At 42.5% G+C, this 24,512-nt stretch overlaps 1 protein-coding gene across 1 annotated transcript; it reads right to left on the bottom strand.

Annotated features, from left to right (window-relative positions):
* Positions 1-899: 899 nt before the first annotated feature.
* Positions 900-24,371, bottom strand: LOC116790255 (dual specificity protein phosphatase 13-like). Its single transcript, XM_032695042.1, has 4 exons — positions 24,175-24,371; positions 9,901-10,092; positions 8,979-9,199; positions 900-1,326 (listed from the first exon to the last, which is right to left on the bottom strand). The coding sequence occupies exons 2-4, from the start codon at positions 10,089-10,091 to the stop codon at positions 1,112-1,114; spliced, it is 627 nt and encodes a 208-aa protein (XP_032550933.1). The 5' UTR covers position 10,092; positions 24,175-24,371; the 3' UTR covers positions 900-1,111.
* Positions 24,372-24,512: the final 141 nt, after the last annotated feature.

Below are 24,512 nucleotides of genomic sequence, written 5' to 3' on the forward strand. Positions count from 1 at the left end.
GACTTCTCGAGGGAAAACATCACACCAAATTAATCTGCCGTCAAGTGGAAATTCTATATTGTTTGCATTTGCCAATGTTCTGTATGTGGCTGTAATTGCACTGAAGCAAATACCTGCTTCAAGTTCTTCACAAGATTAAATGTGGCCAATTGGGCGTAAAAGAGTAATTGAAATGCAGAGCTGCTGCTTTGGATTTGTTAGAAGCATTGCTCATTTTTGCTCTGACATGACGACACTGGGTTCTGACTTCCCATTAAAACAGGGAAATTTGGGGAATGCGATTTAGAGCGTCGGGTTGCAAGCTAAGAGGAGGACATTTCTGTCTGGAACTGCTGCTGCCCTGCAGTGTGCCAGCGGGCAGTGTGCCCTGAGCTTGCCTCTTGCTCTGTGTGTGCAAGGGGATACCTTCCTCCCCTCTGACCAGCAGAAAGGCTGTCAGCAGCTGTGCCCCAGGGTGCAGCCTCTGGTTGGGACCTCCAGTACTGGCTCCTGAGGATTTTATGTTCTGAGCATTTGCCATGGATTTGAAGCTAAAAGGACTTGTGAAGGTCCAGTAATAGCCTCCATGGCTTGTAACAAGGGGAGCCCTAGGTCTGAGTTGGATCCTGACTAGTGTCACCATGTCAGACCAAAGGAGCATGTCAGCTTGCAAAGTCTGAAGTCTCACCCTAAGCCAGCTGGATGTGAAATGTTAAAAGATTTGCTTAAAAGCCTCACACTTTCTTTTTCTATTTACTAGTTTAGCCATTTTCCCTCTTGCCATATAAATGTAATTATAAGCAAGTAAAAAGTATTTTTTCAAGTTGACTGTGCTGCCTTTTAATTCTGCATGAAAACCCAACTGCTCCCTATGCCCTGCCCAACAGGTAGTTAAATAAACAGGCCCAGGTGAGCAAAACTGCCAGTTTGAATCCTTCTTTATTTCATTTTCTTTCCAATTAGTGGGCTTATCCAAAAAACACATGCCTAACAGCTCCTAACAGTTTGCTCATGCTCAGCCTTTTCCCAAAGTTTCTCAGTGCCTCTGCAGAGCAGTCCTGACAGCATCCTTGCAGTCTTCAGTGAGGGCAGCATCTCTTGGTCTGGTGTCAGGAGTCATGCCTTCTTGGCGCTAGCAGACCTCTGCTCCTCTGCCTGTCCCCCTTCCTAACTGGAGGTCTAACTCCCGAAGCTGCTTGAGGAAGCCGGAGTTGGGGCAGATCCCTCTGTGTGAGCGCACAGTCCGAATTGCGTCGGCGAGGGACATGTCTTCACAGATCATTAGGAAAGCGAGGACAAGAGTTGCAGATCGACTGATTCCCATTGCACAGTGAACCAGTACTTTACCTGGAAAAAGGAGAGAGAGATGCAATTACTCCAGCAGGCCAAATGGGGGGGGTTATTGTGTTGGAGCAGAGATGGGAGCTGATCCTGGGGATGGGCAGGCAGGTGTGCACAGCCCTGCAGAGCAGCCCTCATGCAGTGCTGACGGGGGAACATGGGGCTTTTAGTGGCTGGGGACAGAAAATTCGTAACCGTGTTCCAGGATCTGTGGTTGCTTGCTTGAGTTTAGCTGTCAGCCTGACAGCATACCCTTATCCCTCCTATACAGCCTGCCATCCACTGTGTCCCTGCTTGCTCATGTGTGGTTTTGGGAGTGATGTACTCGCTGGCAAAGCTTCAAGTGTTCATGCTTGAAGGCCATGCTGTGGAAAGCAGCCTTGGCAGGTTATGTGCTACCACAGGGCCTGGAAACTTGGGATTTCCAAAGTGCAATGCTCAGGAGTGCTCACTGCTGCTAGAAGAACAGTCCTGGTTTTCTACAAGCTCTTTCTTTTATTTTGCTTAGGGCAGTAATGCTTTCTGAGGGTTCTAACTGCTGCCCAGACTTTGTTGGAAGGGTATGAGGAAAACGGGCATTACTGTTAAGAGCAGCTTCTGTTTGTATTTGCTGTTTGCACCAGCTCAGTTATGTTTTTTTATTTCTGTAGCCTACCCTGTACTAGTCATTGTCCTTCCCTAATGCTTTTATCTTCCCCTCTTTGTTAAGTGATCAATAGAAAGAGAATTTATGAAATGTTTTTAGTTTATCAGAGATTTCCACGCAAGGTGTGCATCTTCATTAGGAGTTCATTAAGAGTGATACTGGGAATCTTTCCCCTCTTACTGTAAGCCAGCCTCAGAGAGCACCTTCCAGGAATCCAGAAGTATAGCTCCCTCCATCCCTCTGCTCTGCTTTTGGTTTTCCTGCTGTGATCACAAATGGAAGCAGCCTGAGAAACACAATTCTTTATTGTGACTGTTTCTCAGCTTTCTAATGTATGATTTTGACCCATGCTGAAAGGAGATGAACACTTTTTTAAGTGGTCTTACTTGAACTTAATGGAAACTTTTTCCAAAAGGATTGCTCTCAGATGGAAGAATTCAGGTTTTTAGTCCTTTCCCCCTGGATGTGAACAAAGAGCTCATTCTGGAACCTGAAAATTTTCATCTTGTAAATATTGTAAAATTCTTCAACTTTCACAAAAATTGTATAATTAGTGAGAAATTTTTTGGGAAAATTTTTCTTTGTTCTACTCAATTATAGCCATGCCTGAACATTTTCAAACTCTCTTGTCCTTTGCTGCAATGAGATCTAGTTTTTTCACAGAGACTGTGGCTCAGCAATTAGCCATTATTAAAGTAACAAGTAATTAGAATCAGATTTGAACTTCTGACCACCTAATGGACAACTCTGTCTCCCATTAAGGCAGCTGAAGGAAATGTGGTCTTTTTGGCATGAAAATTTCAGAACACTTCTTCACTGTAAATCTTAACAAGTTTGAAACAAAATATTTTCTACCTTTTTAAATTTTAATTTTTATTGACTGTCACATTTGTGGTCTCTCGTTCACTAATTGTATAGCTGTACACAATGCCATTTAGTGACAATACAGTTTATATCCAGAAAAAGATGAAAAATCAGTGACAAAAATCCCATGCTACTTCTTTGCTTCTGAGATGGAATAAACTATCTCAGATGCCGCTTCTGTGCAAAATGTAAGGAGGTGTAGAAAGAACAGACAGCTTTTCAGGGCCAGTTCCTTGTTGTTTGTGCTTACAGCATCTTAAATTCTCACTCTAGGGAGTGAGACAAAAATATCCTTGTTGGATGATGAGTCTAGATCCAGACAAAAACATCAGACTGATTGCCCCCATCTCCCCGGGTGTTAATACTGAGTACTTTGTGCACAGCTTTTAATCTTAAATCCCATTTTGTTTATGACAGAGTATTTATTTAGCAACTGGTTTAGTTCTGACTAATGATGATGGCACAGCCACATGCTCGGAGAGTGCAAGCATGTGTTGTAAAAACCTGCTCTGGCCAGCAGGTTGGGAGAAGTGTTGGATTCCACAATGTGTGTGACACAGCCACCACTCGTTATCCTGGCATGAGAAATCTGAGCGCAGACCTAAAGATAGACATGTCTTCCGTAGAAATAAAGGGACAAATATAGTCTCCAAGAAAGTGGTGAAAACAGCTCTGGTGACAGCAGAGTTGGACTGGGCATCAAAACCTTGGGGGGAAGGAAGAGGGTTTTCCAGTGTAATGCCAGTTTTGCAGAATTTCTGTTTGTTGTTCTCATTCAGGTACAGCTTCATAGAATTTACTAGGATATCAATACCATTATTCAAGTTAAATTAATCTGTCTGTCAATTCCGTTAACTCTATGGGAATTCTTGGAAGTGAAGTTTTTTATGGGAATATGGAGAAATGTTTTGCACCCCTGCTAAAAGATAATACTAATTTGAATTTCCACCAGACTTCTTTTTCACTGTGCTACACTATCATTAGCCTTCCCACTAACCTTGTAGGGTATGTATGCTGTAGTATCTTCCCCAGAGGAGGCACTTCGGACCCAAATGATCGTGGTCTGGAATTTTCAGAGGAGTGTAAAGGAATCAGGAGCACAATTTCTGTTTGACAAATACTGCCAATAAGGCTAGTCCAAAAGATCTTTGGAAAATCTGTGTTTCAGTAGTTTGCAGTAGGCATAACTACAATGTAGTGGCAGGGACTGGGGAAATCCAGATATTCACCATAATGTGCACCCCAGATAACAGAAGCCAAGGAACAACATGTTCTGAAAATTTTTCTTGGAATCAGAACCACTTCTTTTTTTTTTTTTTTTTTTCCTCCTGAAAACTTCTGTCTACCAGCACTCTCCAACTAAAAGAAAAAGAATTTATGGTTTGAACTGCATCAGGAGGGGAAAAAACAAACAAGAAAAAACCAGAAAGAGATGGCCTTATGTTAGATTTAATTTTGCATCACTGTATGTTTTGAAATTCAGTCTAAATTTGGCCATAAATTGGATGGGGGACAGGAGACTTGATGTTCTGAACTTAATTTTTGTCTGCAGCCTCAAACTGAAGACCAAGTTGAGCACAAGTATAGCTGTTGCCATTAAATATTGCCTGTTGTGGTTTTTTTGGAGGCACAGAAAGCAGAACAAATTCCAGGCTTCTGCTTGTACAGGCTGGCTCTCTACTGTTTTGTGTCTAACTTGAGAGGAGGCAGTGTCCAGTAAGAACATAATGAATTTTCTTCCCTGTTTCTCTGTCTTATCTGCACTTCAGAAGCATCCTCCTATATCAGTAAATAGCTTTAGAAGATGTCTCAGCAAAAACCTGGACAAGCCTCAAGTGTTGACCTTGGACTTAATCTGCATGGCTCTCTAATACAGTTGTTCCCATGAGGATGCAGGTGTATTATCTCTTCCACATGTGCAATATCTGTTCCACATTGTTAGCCTTTGTTTCACCATGCACAGAGGTTATGATAAATGCTGATACACTGACAGTAAAATGACTTGTTTGTTGCAGATAAATCAGTCATGTGAAATGATTTAATTAACGTAAAATTGCTCTAATGAAAGCAGATTTGAATTTACTATGTGATTATTTGTAGCAAACAAATGGAATGTTGAACTTGAGTAAGGAAGCACAAGCTTTGTTGCTATTTGGTTCTGTTGACAGGTTCAGACCCTTGTCTCTTAGCAGTAACTGCAAATGAGTTAAGTGACACTGAACCCCCCCATGATATACTGCATTTGACCAGTGCCTGAAACACGTCTGTACCTCATGGGCCAACTGTGGTGGGCAATTTCCTTCACCCTCTCATGGGAGGCAGCCGAGATGTCCTGTCCCAGCACCGAGGCTCAGATTGCTGGGTGGCTCCTGGACCACAGCCTGGGAAAGCAACGTTCACAGAGGCAGTTGTGGTGCATTCCCTGTCGTGTGGCTATAAGAAGGCCAGGCTGCAGATCTTCTGCAGCATGGAGCCCATGCTGGCATCCTCCAGTTCTGCCTTCCCCACCCCCATTTGATTGAACATACAGTGCAAGGAGAAGTTGGACTGGTCCCACATTACAGCCATGTTGCAACCTTCTCTCTGAGCACGAAACAGGATCCCTTAGGAATAATGGGATTAACTGAGGAGAAGTGGGGGCACTTAGCTTCTGGCATTATTAGATCTTGCAATCCTTATTTGAAATTTTGCACCACACATCTCAAGCTACTTTTTGTGGAGGCAGACAATAACTGTCATCTGGCTGGGATTTGTGCAGAACAATAACACTTGGTTTTTAACAACGGATTATGGATATTGTATCCAGCTCATGCCTGCTATAACTCTACTAACATCAAAGGGTTTGCACTAGGGATAAAGTTTGCACATTCAACTTTGTTGGCCAAATTCAAATTGGGAAATTCAATGCTGTTGAACAGAATCAGTCATTAAAACACATAATAACTTATTGTCCTTTTGCTAATCATCATTAACAGAGCTAAATGTCCTGAACTAGCCCTTGCTTTCTTGCAGGATGGATTCAATTTGGCTTTAGACCAGACTCTAGATCTGTCACTTGTAGTGAACTCCCCAGCTGCCCTTGCTCCATTGGATCCAGCAGAAGCATTCTGCTCACCAGGAGAAGAGCTCAGCTGGGCTAATGGGCCCCAGGGGCTCTTCCCACTCCACCATGGTTTTCTCATCTCCTGTTAGGTTTTAGCCAGGTGCAGAATCCACTGTCTTTTTCTTGATTAATCCAAATATGTGTTTTGTCACAGCTGAAAATACCAAGAAGCCTACAGAGAGCTTTAAATGGCGGCATGTCCCTTCTTCCCTGTCTCCAGAATAGGTAAGAGCTGTCACCTACTGGAAAGTGGGAGGTCAGACTGGTGTACATTATGCACTTGTGGCAGAGAGAGGACCCTTTTCTCCAAAGGGTTTCTCTTCTGCTTTCACAACTCCCACCAACAAGAAAGTGGCATGAGAGGGAGCCTAGCTTTTCTTTTGGTCTACTGAAGCGGAAGAAGGGCCTTTGAGAGAGTTTGCCATTTCAGGAAGTTAATGGGTAATTTTAACCTGCCTGTTTTACACATGTTCAGAGGTCAATAAAAGGTGAAACTCTCTACCTGGGAATCTTTCTCTGAGCACAGTGTTAGTTTAATGATTTTTGTGACATGCTTTCATCAAGTTCTCTTTCTGTCCCTCTTCTGCTAGGCTTTACCAAACCCTGCTGATTTACTTTAGGTTTAGCTGCACTCCAGAAAAATGCAAATTGTACAGGTGGCCATGCAAAGGGTCAATACTGATATTCAAGGTGTTGCCCTTTGATCTTGAGCATGAGGGAGAAGGCCAATACTTTCTTGACTCCATGGTTTTCCTTGTAGGGAAGAGGACAGATTATGCATCTGCTCACCCCTGTCTGAGCCTCCCCAAACAGCTCTGTTGCATGGGCAAAGAAACAGCCAGGCTGTGCTGAAGGCAGGGCAGCCAAGGAAGCAAGGATCATAAAATAATGCTTATATGGCATGGCTGCAATAATAGTAGTGCATGTATTTCCTAATCTGTACAACAGAGATGATGAAGGAAGTTGGTCAGGGTGTGATGCAACCATTGACCACTGTGACAGGAATAGCTCCCAATTAGGAGCATGTGAGTGCACACTTCCATGCTTCCTTTTGCGCACCCTCTGGCATCAGGTTTTGAAGAAATTGCCTTAAAAATAAATTCCTTACATCATCAAAGACATGTTCTGTTCAGCTAAGGTAGAAATATGGAATAAATCTGCCCATGCTGTTTTCTGGACTTCTTATGTAAAGCATCAGAATTTTTTTTCAAGCTTGATGGAAGTAACAGTTCTTAATTCTAAGGAGTATTTGACTCATAGTTTTAAATATGTTTGTGCCTCATACAGTCTTAACTTTGACCTATCCTCCCAGGTAACAAAAGATAATATATTTTCATTAAAGAAAAAAGAAGTCGAGTTTGCTTGTCATAGTTAAGCAGCAGTCTTAAATGACTTCTCTTAAATGACCACTACTACAAGCAGTAGTACCTTGTTACATCCTGAATTTAATATGAACAGGCCTCTTGTCACCTGGTATATTTTTTTTTCAACATCAGTGCTTATAATAAATGCTTCTTTTTTTTTCTTCTTCTGAATGATGTGAGTAACAATCCCCTCCCTGTCTCATCCGTGAATGGGTCATGGGTATTTAGCTGCTAAATTTCTGTACCTTGGGAAATTATGCTTCCAGAACATCTTGTTTATATATTTTCTAAACTATTGCACTTTCCTTAAAATGATGAATGTCAGGAACAGCTGGACAGTATATGATTAAATTTCACCTTGTCTCCATTCCCAGAACCCTGCTTCCATATGGAGTTCAGTAAAGCAATATTAAAAGCATGGGAGGAGGGATAAATATGCCTTGAGCCGTAACTTGTTCTGCATTCATAATTTTATTATTCGGGCATGCATTTTGCAAAGCACTAGTTTAGTTTGCTTTTTTGGCTACCACAATTCATCTGTTGTTTCCTGTCTTTTGTCAACTGATTTGCAAGTTTGCTCTTACACACAGATCGATAGATTTTGGATCTTACCTTTCTCTGGAGCATTGCCAATAACGGCTTCAATTGCAAATAGTGTATGCTGTAATAGAAATGGGTGCAGATCCAAGTTCCCCAAATATGTTTGTGGTTTTGAAATCCAAACACAGCCCTCAATTGCTCAAAGGCAAATATTTTTTTAATGGAGTAGATCAAGCCCTCCAAAGAAGAGTAACTGCAGAGCTATCCAGCATGGACGTACATTGTTTGCAGTCACTGTGTCTCCTCTTTCTAGCTTGTATGGAGTGGATTAGATCTACTAGCTACATATGAGTAAGTTGGGTAGATAGCACTTTAGGACCCTTATTGATATTAAGGCTCACCATGATGCAAGCAAAGTTTGCTGAGTGTATAGCGGTCCTCTTAATCACTTATTTTTGAGTAGTATCTGTACAGTTTTGTGGCACAGTGGAGACTTGCTTTTGTGAAGGTTTGTCCTTAATAGTAGTGATCCCCCATTAGACCCAGGACTCTGGCATTATACCTGCTCTGTGTTTAGCAAATCCAGGGATTTTGGATATTTTTTGTGTTATCTTCCTATTTCAAGGTTATATTTCTTCTAGCAACAGCATGACATTATACCTGGCGGTGGTATTGCTTAAGTTCTGTTATACAGAATTGTTTTCTAGGAAGTTCTTTCCTATTCTGTGTTTGTAGGATTTGCACAGATTGTAGCATTATAGTTGAATCTTCTTACTCAAATACGATATTTGCCTTCGTCTTTTATTTTAAACCCCACCACTAATTCTAAAAGATCAAATAATGTGCCTCCTCCCAGATCATTGTGTCCCTATAGGTAATAAAGGACACTTGTTATTTTGTCTTTTGCTGATGAGTAACACTAGGCACAGGGAGAACCCCTTTGAAAGCCTGTTCAGTGCACTCTGAAACAGGGGAACTCCCACAGGGGAATTCAGAAGGCAGGTGGGATTCTACTGGGTTTGGGTATTTCCATTCTTACTCACATATGTAGGTGGTTGGTTTATGTCAAACAATATTTGATAACTTGTCCTGCTTGTCTGCCATGCAGAAGATGTGCAACATGCACAGATGGTCTAGTTACCTCTTGGGGAATTCAGTGCTTCTCTGATGTACTGAGCAACTGGGTAGAAGTGAATGCTGAGATCAAAGTTTGGATTGTCCTCTGCTTCTACTCCATAGTAGTGCACAGGCAAGTCATTATAGAAGTTGGGTCCGGTGTTGATGCGGAATCGCCCGGCAGCGGCGTTCACCACGTGGGAGATGCCCATTCGGCTCAGCTGGGCTTTGTCACGAGCAACATACCTGGAAGAAAGACGGGTGAGTTATATTTGACTGCTGCATTGCAATGTGGGGTAGAATATGCTGCTGATACTGAGTTTGTTAAAACTGCACGAAGTTGTGGTGCCTGTTTTCTGACAGATTAATCAGGTCCAAAGCGTCCATCAAAATGCTTTGAGACAGCAGTAAAGAAACTGACTTTTAGAATTTCCACATTTGTTTCCCAAACATCTGTTTAGGTGGTTCTTCTCAACTGATGAAAGGTGGTGGTGGAGATATTTCTGCACAAGCCAAGAGCTTTCTGGTTTGCTTTCCCACCAAGTCACCTCTGCTGAGCATCCATCAATTCAGGGGACTGATGCCATCTGGCAATGTGAGGAGAAAATGAGGTTGGTCCTGTTTTACCCAGCTCTGGCATGACTGCCTGAAGTACTGATGCCATGGCTCCAGCAGGCTTTTGCAGTGTGGGACTCCTGTACTAATGCAGGAGGAGAAACCAGGGCTGGTGGTGGGGTATTCTTTTTAGTTACTTTAGTTAGGATGCCTTTTCTCTATGCTGCAGCACCCTATGCAAATTCAACTTTGTTCAGCACTTAGACTTGTTGTGAGGGGTCCCCAGATTAGTGCCTAGCTCTCTTTCTTTTAAATAAGGAGCAGAAGATGTGGGGGGAAATAGGGTAGGGGCTAAGAGCTGCATTAACACCTTCAACCCTTCCCTCTCTTACAGGTCTCCCACATAGAGGTTTGGCCAGACTTCATCCACGTGCCCTGTGGGGGATGAGCGTGTGCAGAGCAGGCGCCGCAGCTCCTCCAGGGATGGTGTCCCAGCACTGCTCTGACTGCCAGGCATCCACCTTGAGGTGCTTCTTATCTTGGGGCGCCATAAGTCCCCGCTGCACAAGGAGTCCCAGGCCATCCTGAAAGAGGGAGAGCAGACATTCACCAGCAGCCAGAGACATTTTTGAGGACTCCCTCTCTTTCTCTCACCTTGTCAAACAGATGATTAAAACTTCACTATTATATTTTTTAATATTTTTCTTTTAATAGGAAGTGGAGAAGTTCCTACTACTCTCTGGAATTCTAGACACTACTATTGCCACAGTGAAAAAGCCCAGCCCTCGATGTGCCAGCACGAGAGTTCCACTTTCAGATGGAAAGCAGTAATGCTATGGAATATGTATTGTGTAAAGGGTAGACAACAAGGTACTAATTTGTTATGCTGAGGTTTTCCTTTAATCAGATAACTAGGGCTTCCTTATATATACTTAATCTGATTTGTCTTTTATAAGTTGCTCAACAAACTGAGCTGAACTGAACAGAATTGGTCATGCAAAATCTTATTCACTGATTAGCTATTAATTGTCAGCTTCAATGGGAAAAACTCTCTAAGGAATATTTTGGTTCTTTCCACTGGTTGTTACCAGCCATACTTGTCCTTATGACAAATGTTTAGAAAAATCTGCATGAGTTAAAGTGATTCCAGCTGTCATTCATATGAGCATTAACCTATTTTTTAAATAAGTTGTTTCATTTGCATTCCTCTCCTCTCTGCTCCCTCCAAGAGCTATCCCCTTTCTAATCTCGAAGTAAGTACTTCAGTTACAAGGAGAAACACTTTTTTAGGCATCCCTTTATCTCTGGAATTACTCTGTTCCCATGTGGTATGTTTCTTTGAAATAGTGGTTCCTTGTGCTAGCTATAGATTTGAACTGTTGGGAGGATTTTTAAAGAGGGGAATAGAAATTCTATTTTTCCCAGGATTCTGTTCTAAGAAAATTTTAGAAATATATTTTTTTCTATGTTCTAAAAATTAGTCAAGTATCTGCATTACAGAGATATCATGAGGTCTGTCAATTCATGGCTTTAAAACAGAAGCATCTATCTAGAACATGGGTGAAGTTGCAGTCAGTGGGTCAAAGTCTTGCTCTGGCACTGCCTGCAGCATGTATTTTGCATAAATTGAGGGGTGGTTTGGCGTAGAACAGTCCAGGACAGCAAACCTGAAATCTTGCATCTTTTTCTGAAAATCTCTATCATTAACAAGTTGTTGTTTGACATTGACAATTTCTTTCCAAACACTAACTCTAGTGAAAGATTTTCCTAGTTTCTCATCATCCTGTTTTCTCCAGCCCTAAGTTCAGATTTTGGTGTATATTTTTTTCTTAAATATTTATCTTTGCATGCACAAATATGGAGCAAGACGGTCTGAAGACTAGCATGCTTTGGGATCTCATTGCATCTTCATATTCACCCATTGCTTTGCTGAATGGAAAATGGAGTAACTAATTCCCTGACATATCCATAGGATATGGAGGAGGGAAGTGTCAGTGTGAGGCCACAGAAAGGACCCTAGAAGCCACTCTCCCGCCGTGCACGTGGGCTGATCTGCCTTGCCACCCAGTTGCCAAGAGGGGCCCTCTGTTATTTCAGTACACCACCTTCTGCTACCTTCATGGCAGCTTTGGCCCCTTGAATACAGCAAGTTTTCACCAAGTGATATTCCCAAGATGATCTTGTATTGTTCCAAGAGCATTACAAAGAGCTCCACTGTGGAATGTGCTCCCCTCCCAAATGTGCATATCTCCTCCAGTGTCAGCTTTTACTGTGAAAACAAAAGCAGATGTTTTTGCCCATTTTGGATGGCTTTATGCAAGAGGAGGCATGGAGGAATTCCTGTACTGGAACAGGCATTTCCCACTGATTTTGATAACTTCTTTGACACTGGTCACCCTAGTGCCTCCTGTGCCAAGTCTGCCTGGCTCCTGCTGGTGATTTTGGACACCAGTGTGACTTCTCTGATCCCACACAGGAGGTCTGCAGCAGAAATGGGACTTGCATTTCCTGTGCCCTAACCACAGGGCGATCTGCCAGTTCAATAAGTACTTTCAAGAATAACAGCCTCCTCCAATCCTTTCCACCTCATAATATCTGCAGCAAATGTTACCCTTTTTTGATGTACCTCATTCCTTGCAGTGTATCTAATGACCACTCTAGGGCACTACTCACTCCCTGTAAAGTTACTTTAAACTGCTGTAAACTCTTTTGGGTGCTGCCTGTTATCCCTTCCCTTGTCCTCTCCACTGTATAAATACTTTCATTTTCCTACTATCTAGCCTCAGAGGACTGAAGGCTGCTGTCAGCCTTGCTTTCCTAAGCCTCACGGGAGTGGAGAATTGCAGGATACTCCTGGAAGTCCTGGTGATGTTGTGACATTCAGGTTGCTGCTAAGACAGGGAGGGACACCCAGCAACTCACTAGCACAGCCCTTCTGGGAGCTGGGCTTTCTAGGTCCATAACTCCAACTGTTAAAAGGCTGGGTGGATAACTCTGATGTATAGTGCACCTTAGGAGAAGTGCTCCTTTTTTTTTTGTTTGGTTGGGGTTTTTTTGTTTGTTTTGTTTTTGTTTGGGTTTTTTTGGTGTTGTGGGTTTTTTTTGTGTGTGTTTTTGTTTTTGTTGTTGTTTTTGGTTTTTTGTTAAAGTTGTCTTTCTAGAAGGGAACAAAACTACACAGGTTAGTAAAGAGGAGGTACTGTGTGCTACATGGATATTGAAAGCCGTGGAATAATGGTCTTTATAAGATGGATGTGCTTCTTCAGAAATCCTAAGATGACTTTCAGCTTGTGCTCATATGGATGTAGTATTTTAGCTAAGGAATCTAGTCCTGTTGAATCACAGATGTGAAGTGCTGATGCTGTGTACAAAACTTATTTCATCTTCATCCTGGTCACATTTTTTCAACTGGAGAACAGCATCGGTTCATGTAAACTCTATGTCCAATAAAAAGGAAGAACTGGAGTTCAGATTTCAAATGTGAAATAACTGGAACTAACAGGCTGTGAATGATTCAAAAGTAGAGAATTCTCTGTAGGACTATTCAACTAATATATTGAATAATGAATACACTGAAAAAATAATAGCTTTCCACAGAAAATTCACTGACAGGAAAACAAGGCAATTTTTTTTTCTGAATAAATGACTGCTCAGTTCTAGCATCAGTCTAACACTTTAACTCACTAAATTTATACATGCAAGTGTCATTACTGAAATGCACATATTTAAAGAAAGCAATGCTGTGATTAAAATTTTGTGTAATGTTTTACAAGGAACATGAATAGATTAAAACAAATTAGTGTGAAAGGAAAATGATTATACGTAATAATGTGGTGGTTGTTCATTTTAAAAATATGTTTTTAATGATTCTCAGCTCAATTCCTCTATATGGATTTTCTGTAGTGGATCTGTTTCTGTGATGTGTGTCGTATGAATGAGCAATACAGTTTTAAAATACTTGTTTCTGAATGATGATGATAGGAAATATTCCTGATCTTTGCCCTACTGGAGTTGTATTACAGTAATTAGTCAATCACACAGAAGAAATCTGACCATTACATTTATATTAATTCTGAATTGGTTTGTACTGCGACTGTAATTGTATCTGAACTATGTAATAGAATTTCCTTAATTATGACTAGCAGGAGAATTGTAATGAAAGGGGCCTATTGCAGAGCAGAAGGTCATTCTGATGATCTAGAGTGACCTAGAGCATGACACAGGCTGTATGTGCCACTATCCATGCCTGCACCTGTAGCCACCTTCCTGGACTGGTGTGCACTGGTGGCTTTGCTGCAGTTGGGCTATGAGAGCAGCCAGGTTAATGGTTCCTTATATATCCCAGGAAGAAAGCAAAGTGCTGCTGTGAGAAGTCCCAGGTAATATCTCCTTCCTGACTCTTTAGGCTCTTCCCAGCAGTGAGTGCCCCTGTGGACTGCATTATACTGTGCATGCTTTGGTTGGTTTTCAGTTAATTCAGTGACTACAGCTTTGTCTGTAACATATTTAGTGCTATCCAGTGCCATGTTGAGGAGAGGACCTTTAGAGTCAGGTATCCCACGGCAGATGTCTCAGTCCTTGCACACATAGACCACTTTTTATCCAATTTCTCCAGGTCCATAATATTTAATTAAATAAGAACAAAATCAAAAGTCAGTGTAATTTGACAATTTGACATTATGTTGGTACGAGATCAAGCTGAGAGGATGGTATGAAGGCTGAGATGAAACAGGACAAAACCCTGCAGCATGATGATCTGGAAAGTCAGGAGAAAAAGAACAACTCTTGTGTCTAGGATATTTACTAGAAAGCCTTTACACCCTCTGCTTTTCCTTGTGTTTTCCAATGGCAAGATAAAGGGGGGATCTGAGTATGAGAATATATAATATAGATGTCAATGTTCTCATTTCAGTCATGTACCAAATATTTTAATGATCCCAGGGCCTGTGTTGGCTTTTCTGTATGGGTAGAACATAGCCATTTTCCTCTGACATTAGTAAAATTATTTCTGAATCTTTAAATCATGGGAACAAAGTACTCTACATCCTGTGTTTTCTCAAGCTGGTATGTACTGTAACCTCGTTATCCTAGTGAAGATATCAGGCTCACTACACTTCAAATAGACTGATTTATGGTGGCAAAAGACCAGGCTGAAGCCCAGGGCTTGGCCGAGTAGGTCATGTCAAGTTCATTCCTATTGTGTATTCAAAAGCCATAAACATTTCTCAGAAAGCCTATCCCTTGGAAAGATTCCTCCAAGATAACATATGTTTGAGAGAGGTTTTTGTGTTGCTACACTACCACACAAATGACAAGTATTACTGTCATCATTCTTTCTTCTTTAGTGTTTAACCCGATAGTCTCGCTGGAGTCACAATTTGTCAGTTGCTGGGAGCACCAGGGGACATGGACGGTATGAATCAAAACCAGCGAGGACTGAGGTAGGGCTGGCTGCACTTGAATGCTGAGATAGAGGCAGCATCTACAGAGGCACAAGGTATTTGAGTAGCCAACTGTTTGTAAGAAAATCTTTCCAGCAGCTGGAGGATGTAATCTGAACAGCACTTCCAAATTTAGTAGAGGCTTCCAGACCCTCAACTGTCACCCATACGGTGTGGCTTGGCAAAGTCCATTAGGTGGACTTGCTCTCCACAGACCACGCAGAGCCTGTGTTGAGGAGCAGACTAACTAAATCTCTGTACTGGACAGCTTTGAGCAACACAAGGAAGGGGAAAACATCTGACTGGGGTTTTTTCCCCCCTCAGTATTGTATTGGTGCAAATTTTCTGTCCTGACTTTAGAGATTATAATGCCTCCCCTCTGTCAAGTTTTCCTCTGTGTGGCATCCAGGGAAAACAGCAGCTACATTTTTGATGCAAAGCACTATTCAAATGTAAGGAAGAAATTAATCAACCCATCCTGGTTCTCAAATATGCTGAGTTTACCACAGTTTCCACTGATGTTATGGGTTGCCAGGCCTCAGAAGCCTCAAAAATGTCTAATTTTTTCATAGCAAGTCTGTGGGCCAGGCAGCAGGGCTCAGACCTGATGGTCTTGACTGTTTCAGGATGTGCATTAGCATGCAGGCCCCAAGGCAGGGTGGCCTTAGAGGGTTTTGCTGTAGCTGTAGTATAAAATAGTCTCTTATCATCTGGTTAGTACATTTGTATTTACCAATCATGTGTGCAGTTCCTGACTGGCCAGACAGAGGCAGCCATCCTTTGATGTGCTGTACCAAGTGTGCAAAAGCTGATCACCTGCTGATTTTGCTAATTTTTCTGGGTCTTAAATGTATATTTGTTTTATTCTTTAGCCATGGGAAATCCTCTCTGTAGAGTTATTGCCCACACTGCAGCTTCAAGTGGATAAAAGAAGTGAACAATATGAGCAGCGAAATAAATTTTCCCTGACCCACTCCTTCCCCACAAAATGCAAACCCAAGGGTTTTCTGGACATAGTTCCATTTTTGTAATATAAATGGGATCCCACCATGTTTATGAGTCAGGCCAGAGGCTTGAACAGAGTCTATGCAAGACAGAGGCAGGCACCTGGAGTATGCTATACAGAAACCATGGCTGATAGGTAGCACCACCAGAAGGATTGCAGAGGTTCATCCACCCCGAGCTTTTCTGTGCCTTCTTCACCGCTGAAGCTTGGGTATATTTTGTTGCTGAATTGGATTTTTTATTTACTAGTTACAAATTTTACATGCCATTTTAATAGTGTGCATTGTAACTATTTAAAGCTGAGCATTAAACAGGCCCAGACGTTGTTAACAATCTGCATGTTACGATATATTTTTTTTTTGGTAACCGCTTGTTATAGCATCAGCTATTAAGAATTTATTACTGGTGCATTTTAGGTGGTGCTTTACAGTCATTTAATTACAGCCATCTAACAATCATTACATAAATATGCACTGAGAGCAAGAACTCCAATGTAAGGTGACCCAAAAAGCTTTTACCTGCCAAGGCTGGAGTTCGGGCCCTCAGGTGGCAATGATGTCACCAGCATATGCAGGGAAACACAAACGTTTAGGGCTGTACAGGGAGCCATGTTCCTCCCCACACTAGGTGTTCATGAAGTCATCAGCTGGAGCAAGAGCACTGTAGAGCTCCAAGGACCTGAACTTGGCTCTTGGCAAGCAAGCAAAGGAAAATTGGTTCCCCTCCAGCCCTAGTCCCAGCAAATGTACAGGGCCTTTAGTTGTTAGCACAGAAGTTCAGCTGCAAAATTGGGCCCTCTGGAGCCCATTTGCTCTAGCTGCCAAGTGCATCCTTATACCCATAACCCAACCTGATCTAGTAGACAATCAGACACACTTCGTATGACCCAAAGACAGTAGCTGGTCTGAAATGCGTCTACCACACCTCCATGCTATTTGTGACTGCAACAGCATGCCCATGTTTTGCAGTCTCTCTAGCTCCCCCCCAGGCTACCGCTCCTAGATCAAACTTTGTTGCTGTGTCTTCCACTGCAATGGACTTCAGCCACCAGACTTCACCAATTATCAGTCTGACAGTCTTTAACTCCTTCCTCCATTCGGTACTGACATTTTTCACTCCTTCTTGAGAAAACAAAATTCATAATCTACAGCACTGTAGCACTTAACAGCTCTAGACACGCTATATTCATGAAACACTGTTGCTATCCCTATGGTTGCCCTTGAAGACAAGCTTGCCTAAAATTTAGTTTTTCTGTGTTAACGTTGGCTCTTCTCCTGGCCACAAGGATTGTTACATCACTATATGTCTCTTGCCTCCAGCAATAACTTGTTAGAGGTGAAGGCCTGTATCTTCTGAATAGGCAAACTCTGTTTTTCCTTTTAGGAGCACCCTCAGAAGCTTACTGAAAAAACTGAAAGATAAAACATTTCTAAAAGACAGGCTGGCAAGCTGATGCAGGTTGCTCTAAATCAGGAGCAACATGTGCCACTTTTATTTCCTCTTGGAGCTGCCAGTCAGAACCAGCTGGGTTGTCTGGCTGACACTGGTTTTTTGGTACAACCACTCCAAAGCCCTCACCCTCCCTGAACAACATGAATCCTAGTTGCTTTTTCATTACTTGTAGCAATGCTTTACCTGTATTTGCAGCCCGTGGTTGCAGAGAGCGTGTGTTGCTCTCATTACTCAATGATGTTAGTACAGCATGACTCTGCGGAGAGGTACAACCTTGAATTTATTCACAGATGGCCTGAAATGTGCTGAGTCTGTTTCTCTGAAGCAGATCTGGTGACTGGAGGCTCACCTTTGTGGTGACGCGTTTCAGCTTCAGCACTGTCGCCGTGTGAGAGACAGAGCCTGTACACTCCATGGCACATTCTTTGCTCCCTCTTCATGGCTGTTTGGGGTGAAACTATGACTGCCAAGCAACCCTACTACCACACTCTTGTATATACAGTCTGCTTTATAAGGGGTGACATCTCACTTCTAATTGAACACAACATGAGAAAACCAGTTGCTGGGTATGCTGCATCAAGCTTAATGAAAGAAGGACAAAGTGTCCCTTGGATGTTGCTTCCAGTCTCTCAGACATAGTTTTACTCTTCAGGTTAACTCCATATTGTATACCCTTAATCTAGACTCATCTAATTTTCCCAAGTCACTCCTAAATGATCTGAAGTCGTTTGTTTCTTGCTTTGGCAAAGTTCAGAGGCCAAAGATTTCCTGTGCTGTGCCTTGCTCAGATCCTCAGTTGGAATCCAGTCCCTTAGGTTGGTGTCCTGTGGCCCAACAGAGTTTAGCAGCCCACATCTGAAGGTGAATGAGGCTGCTGTTAACAATAACTAATATAGCACTGTCCTCCAGCCCAGAACTGAAAACATCAGGCTTCAGAATTCAAAGAATCTCATTACAAATGAATGGTTTCTGCCCCAAGGATCTAACCAAAAGGATGGCACAATGCAAAGCACTTCTCCCCTGTGACTAGCTCTGGTATGTTTTTCTATCTCAAAAACAATATATTGCCTTTTTTTATTCTGTTCTGTTTCGGGGCATTGAAAGTTTCACTGCTCTTTGTTCTTGTCCTGTGGTCTCTACCAGCACCACAGACATAGCTCTATGCTACCCAACTTACAAGAGACTGCAGACACTTATCCCTACACTGGCATAGCAGGAGGGTTGAATAACATGCTAGGAAGGAAGATGGGAAACAGCAGGAGGTAGGTGGCCAAGGTTCCCTGGTGTTTCTTGAGCACTGGGATGCCTTTCATGGTTGTTATCACAGCGAGCTTGTGAGGAACAGTGCTGTTCCTACTGCACAGGTGGAGATGGTAAAATTAAGCTGGATGATTTTTCTATATCTCTCCACAAGTCTGAGCTGGGAGGCAGCCCAGGGACAGAGTGCTGCCAAACAATGGTAGTGATAGCTGAACCTGGGTAAGAAGTCACCCTTGGGCTTAATGTGGGTCAAAAATCTTTCCCTTGCCTCTTATGAGCAAAAGGCAGCTTACAATATGAGGTGAGTCACAATCAAGGTTGGACTTCCATGCTAGGGGACGAGGTTTTCTAGGAATGCTTTGGCAGATGTTGGCTTCAGTGCTCAGAAGAAAATTCAGAACACATAAAATCAAGCCAAGGATGCAGAAACCCTTTATCACTCTGCTGTGCTCCTGATACCTTTCTTTCCATGCCTGCAAAGTCCTTTTTTAGAAACATATAAAAAAAATATAGTATGATCTCTTATTAAATGCAGTGACATTATGGCTTAAAACCAACTTAAAACCCCAGCCTCTCTGATCTGATTCTTCCTAGCAATGGGATAGCCATGGCAGCACTTGGAGAGGTCTGGAAGGCTAGTTCCAGTAGCCTGTATTTCGCACCAGTATCTTCTGGCAGAAAGATAAACCACAGAGCTGATTGCAAGCTCCTGTGGCCCAGGTTTCTGGCTACAGAACTGGGAAGGATAAACACCTCCTTAAGCACTGCAAGACAGAAATAGAACAAGAGAAAGGAATGGAAATCCTCTCATAATGTGATGGCTAGAAGCAATCCAGCTGTTTTGTTTTATTCCCACCATGAGAACTACAGTCAGTCCCAGTGCAAGCTTGACCACCTGTCAGATCAGGTTTGTGAACTAAGTCTTATTGGAATTTGACATGCTTTTGTCTTGGAGCCTGCTGATATGATCAGTACAGATTCCTCCTATAGCACTGATACAATGTGTATGCTACCCATGCAGTCCCAGATGCCCCTCATAAATCATTAAAATACTGGCTAGTTCTAATCAGATCCTTTGAGTTATAACGTAATATACTATCTGAGAACTAAAAACAATAAATCAAGTTAGTACAGAGGTCAGACTGAGCCTGAACACAGCTGAGACTTGCTTGCTGATGTGTGTATAGTCTAAGGGATTCAACGGAAGGAGATGAAATCCCAAGTCAGCTAAGCAAATTGCTTTCTTCTCATTGTACAAATCTCACTACTAAGTTTATGGAAGGGAAAAAAATAGGAACTCATCATCTTCCGTAGCACAGCTGATTTGAGGTCTAGAATTTCCCAGCAGTTGTGTTAGCTCTTGGGATTACAGGTATTTCTGATCATTTGTCCTTCAGGTTAACTCTTACTATTTTTCTAAAACTAATTAGCAGTTAAAAATACATACCCCCAAATGTCATAGATCACCTGGTACAAAAACAGAACTCATTTTCTTCTACAGCATAGGAACCAGTTAACCACAAACAGAAAAAAATTCAGATCCCATTAGAAAGCAGCTGCTGTTGTTGCACTCTTCAGTCTTGCCTGGGACAAAACAGGCAGCTTTGTGAAGGGGAGGTTGCAGTGCCCAGGTGCTAGCAACCAGTAACAGTTTGTGTGCTGAAGCGCTATTGCATAAACTCAAATAATCGATGCTTTCTTTTTTATGTAGAAAAGGTTGAGGGCTATCTGAATTTTTTAAGTGTTATCTGACTCTGAGGACAACGTGGTGTGGGGTACGGCCAATCTCCATGGCCAACAAGTACTTTGGCCACCATAAATGGTACCTGTCAAAGAATAACACTGAAGGCTAACTTCCCTGTTCATGCTGTTATCTGCATGTACTTTTTGTTCCTTACCTTATACTTAGAACAGAAATACCTAGTAATTGTTTCTTCCCTTCCAGCAAAGACAGCCCGTGGTAGAGGATCCTGCTCTGCATGTACCCTACAGATGCTAAAGGTATGTAATTCACAGTACTGTGTTTAATTCCTCTTGTTTATTTTGCACTTTTTCCTTAAATCTCTCTGGCCTAAACCAGGCAGAGTGTTTTTAAGGCCCATACAGCAGAGTAGCTTGGCACCTGAGTTACATCTATGGAGCTGTATTTCTGTAGTGGTCTACAGGGAAGGCTCTCAGAGGTCCCAGTTGTGGTAGCCTCCCTTCAGTCACAAACGTCATCAGAAAAGGACTTTGCTGTAATCCTGTGAAAGCTGAGGTTATGCTGGACACAGGCTTTGCTCTGGGGAGGGTGTGAGTTCTATGAACTCTTGGGGTTCACACGGGTGACTCTTGAGCTGAAACCTCTGGAGATGCAAACCAGTAACAGTGATGCAAACCAGTAACAGTAATGCAAACCAGTGATCCAGAAAATCATCATAAAACAGTGAACAAAGTCTCTGCGAGTCACTGGCAGTAAATAAAAGAGCTAGCAAAAACTAGGGCTGTAAATAACTGGTGGTGAACAGAGTGGAACTTGGTCTATTTGAAAGATACACCAACACCTCCAAACTGGGTGCATGTATGGGGCAAGATGGATTAATATTGTGTTTTATTTCTAATTAGACCTCAAGCAAGCTTGAATTTCTTTTAAACCTGGTGGAGAAATAGTTGAAACGCAGAAGGAGAAACAGTGATCAGTTTCATCAGAGATGCAGCACAGCTTGGTGCAGGAATTTAATGAAGATTTGTTAGTCAACAACAATCTCCCAATCCACTTAACATGCCCTCCATTTAATTTGCTCTGCTATTGTAGCAAATTTGAAGCCCCATAGTCAGACTCAGCTTTCACGGTTCTTGTAGTCTCTGCAGTGTCAGCAGGAAGCACGAACTGTAGACTTAGAGCCTGGACTTGAGCAATATATATTTCTCTTAATGAAACCCAAAGCCAGGTGAAATTTTTTGGAGAGAGGAAACAGGATATGGAGTCCCTTTGGGGGATGGGGGATGTTCATAACACTCAGAAATTTGGCCCGCGTTTCTAGTCTCCTCCCTTTCTACTCCACAAAGGGCTTGTAGCATTTTTAGACAAACTTGGATCCATCATATGTTGTGAGAGAACCTGCTGGGAAATTTGGTGACTCCTGCACTCCAGGGCAGAGGAAACGTGTGTTTGTGCTTTGTGTTTTTAGGAAAGTAGGAAGATGAAATTCAAAATAAACCCCAACAGATGGGAATCTCACAGAGACAGACACTGGGAAATGTTTAGACAAGCTTTTTTCCTGGTCCTCGAGCTCAGAATTAAGCCACTAAACTGTAGAGAGACTTCAGAAAGACGATGAAATGCATTTTGGCTTCAAATACAGTTCCTCCAGAATCCAGTGAGAGTTGTGCACATGAATCTGAAGGCAGAGTATAGCCAGCAGTATGGGGAATAGATGTAATATGAGAAACTCTCATGCTATATTATTATAGTCTGAATCGTTTCCATCATTTTGGGTTAAGTAATTCCTCACTATCCATCTCTAAAGTGTAAACAGTACAGGCTTGATGTGCCCCAGGGAAAGGAAGCAAACCAGCCTTTGAATCTTTACCCAACCTTACTGCTCATATTTTGCTTTCAGTGAATAAGTGTTCAAATCCTTTAATACTTCATTCCCATAAAAATATATTTACCAGGGGTTTTTGTGGCAGCAGTGAGGCTGTGTTTATTATTTTAGGAACACCACATGACTGGCTTTAGAGAAAAGACAAGGCAGGAGCATGGGGTGCTGCAAATCTATCAGAGAACAGCATGTTTTCCACCTGTTGAGGCAGCAACCACAATAACAGATGCACATAATAATTACCCATACCTCAAAGGCAGCACCAAGTCCTGTACCTTCTGCTCCCCACCTAGCAGACAGCTTGGTAACAGAATTACAAAAGAGGAACACTGAGAGAATAGGTAGTGCTTTGTGAAGAATGAAAAAGCAGCTCTTATTAAAGAGAAACCGGAAGGTGGAAGATGAGAAGGAAAGATCTGAGGCACCATGATGCTAAAAGAAGAGTGGCGCTAAGGAACTCCAGGAGCCTGCCTTATTTTTAGAGTGGCAGTCAGGATTTTGCTAATACCTTTTCCAAAGCTGCTCTCATTTCTACTCTCAACACCAGAGGTAATTTCTACTGATAAATAGGTGTCCCACATGACTACTGGAGCCCATTCCTTTCCAGTAGATGGATGGTCCTGCAGTGGCAAGAGGGGCACACAGGGTAAAATCGGCCTCAAGTGACACCATGAATGACAATGACCATGTGCCCTGTTCCTATTCCCACCACTGCTGCCTGGCTCTGGAATTGTGCTGGAGCTATGCTACCCTTTTGTTTCCAAGTGCCCTGGAGCATCTTGTGTAAGAAGACCAGGGGACAGTACAGGGAGCAGGGATGCACGGTAGGTGAAACATCTTTGGTTTTTCCTGCTTAAGTGCTGAGGCTTGTAAGGCTCTCTTTCTCTCCTTCCTTTAACTACCAAAAGGAAAGTGGTGACATTTGGCTGGGTGAGGACTTAACCTCTGGAGTGATTTGTACCATGGTAGTTCCTTGTTGCACGAAGGAACAGATACTTCCTGGCAGGGATTTATTGGGGAAATGATCTCAGGCCCCATTTAATCTTGACAGAAGAAGATGATGAGAAGACTATGTGCTGAGTTGGAGTTTTCCTTTGAATTCCTATGGTGTTGAAGGCAGCACTATAAATAGACACAGTATCCTTTTTACCCTGGTACAATTTTGTCTCCAGCTCCCCATACAGACAGCAAGTCTGCTGGTAGGTATTTAGAAGGAAATAATTTAACCCAGTCTTCTCTTTCTGTGCTCTTTTACTCCAAGCATCACAATGGCTTCCATAGCCATACAAACATATTTCCTGAATAAAAATATTCTGAGGAAGACTGCTGATATTAAAAATCCCATTTCTGTCTGAAAATTCTATTCTAGTTGTAAATAATCCATAAATGCCCCAAACTATAAATAGTTTGTATTAAAAAAATCTCACTCCCCTCTCAAACTTCTTACTTTTTAATTTTGTTTCTCCCAGGTTTTGTTTTTGAACTGCACAGCATTTTATTCATAGTCTGTTTCACATTTTCTCCAGTGTCTGGAGACAATGTGGACAGACTCCCCCTTCCCAGGATCAACTTGTGAACATCAGCTGAGAAGAAGGAAACCCAGATACAGTGTTTCATGGCTATTATCTTAAAGATAGATCTGTAAGCAATTTGAATACAAGCTAGATTGGTATTTTAAAAAACAACCCATTTAATTTAAGCATCGTTTTTAGCGAGAGATCCTCAGCCTGTGATCCTGCTGGAGAGCAAACTAAAAATTTCACAAATATTAGAGTTCCTCAGTACAAGGGCAGAAACGCTGATCTGGCCTGCCTTTGCAGTGGTCTCGCTGCTGGTGGAACTGGCAGTGGTTGTGTTCACGCTGCTCGGTGCAGGTACTGAGTTCACAGGGGGGTGGTTTGTAAACAAGCGTAAAGGTACTTGCCTGGTAGCCGAAGCTCCCGCGGTGCGGTGTCTTGGATTACCTTTGTTTGAATAATACTAGTCCAGTTTCCTCCTAACGTGCCACTTGCACAACAAATTTCTAGCCTCTCCGGGTGTTCAGTTTATTGAAGGCCTATTTTTAATTCTCTTAATTATAACCAGTACTCCCCTACCCTCTTTAGACCTGCAGGCACCAGCCGGAGCGCGGCAGCTGGCAGGCGGCGGGGGCAGAGTTTTGGAGGGGGCTGGTGGCCGGGCGGTGCCAGCGGCTGTGACCCGGCCGGGCGGTACCGGGACCGGGGGCTGCCCTCTGCCCCGACACGGGGCTTTGCCACGGGC

Source organism: Chiroxiphia lanceolata, chromosome 8 (assembly GCF_009829145.1).
Source record: "Chiroxiphia lanceolata isolate bChiLan1 chromosome 8, bChiLan1.pri, whole genome shotgun sequence".
Classification (NCBI taxonomy): Eukaryota; Metazoa; Chordata; class Aves; order Passeriformes; family Pipridae; genus Chiroxiphia; species Chiroxiphia lanceolata.

What these genes read in the sequence shown, in the direction of transcription:
- LOC116790255 (XM_032695042.1), bottom strand. Translation starts at nt 10,091, where the DNA reads ATGGCCTGGGACTCCTTGTGCAGCGGGGACTTATGGCGCCCCAAGATA. An exon ending in AACCTCTATGTGGGAGACCT is followed by an intron (nt 9,200 to 9,900) that starts GTAAGAGAGGGA and finishes TCTTTCTTCCAG; the next exon opens with GTATGTTGCTCGTGACAAAG. An exon ending in AGCACTGAATTCCCCAAGAG is followed by an intron (nt 1,327 to 8,978) that starts GTAACTAGACCA and finishes TCCTTTTTCCAG; the next exon opens with GTAAAGTACTGGTTCACTGT.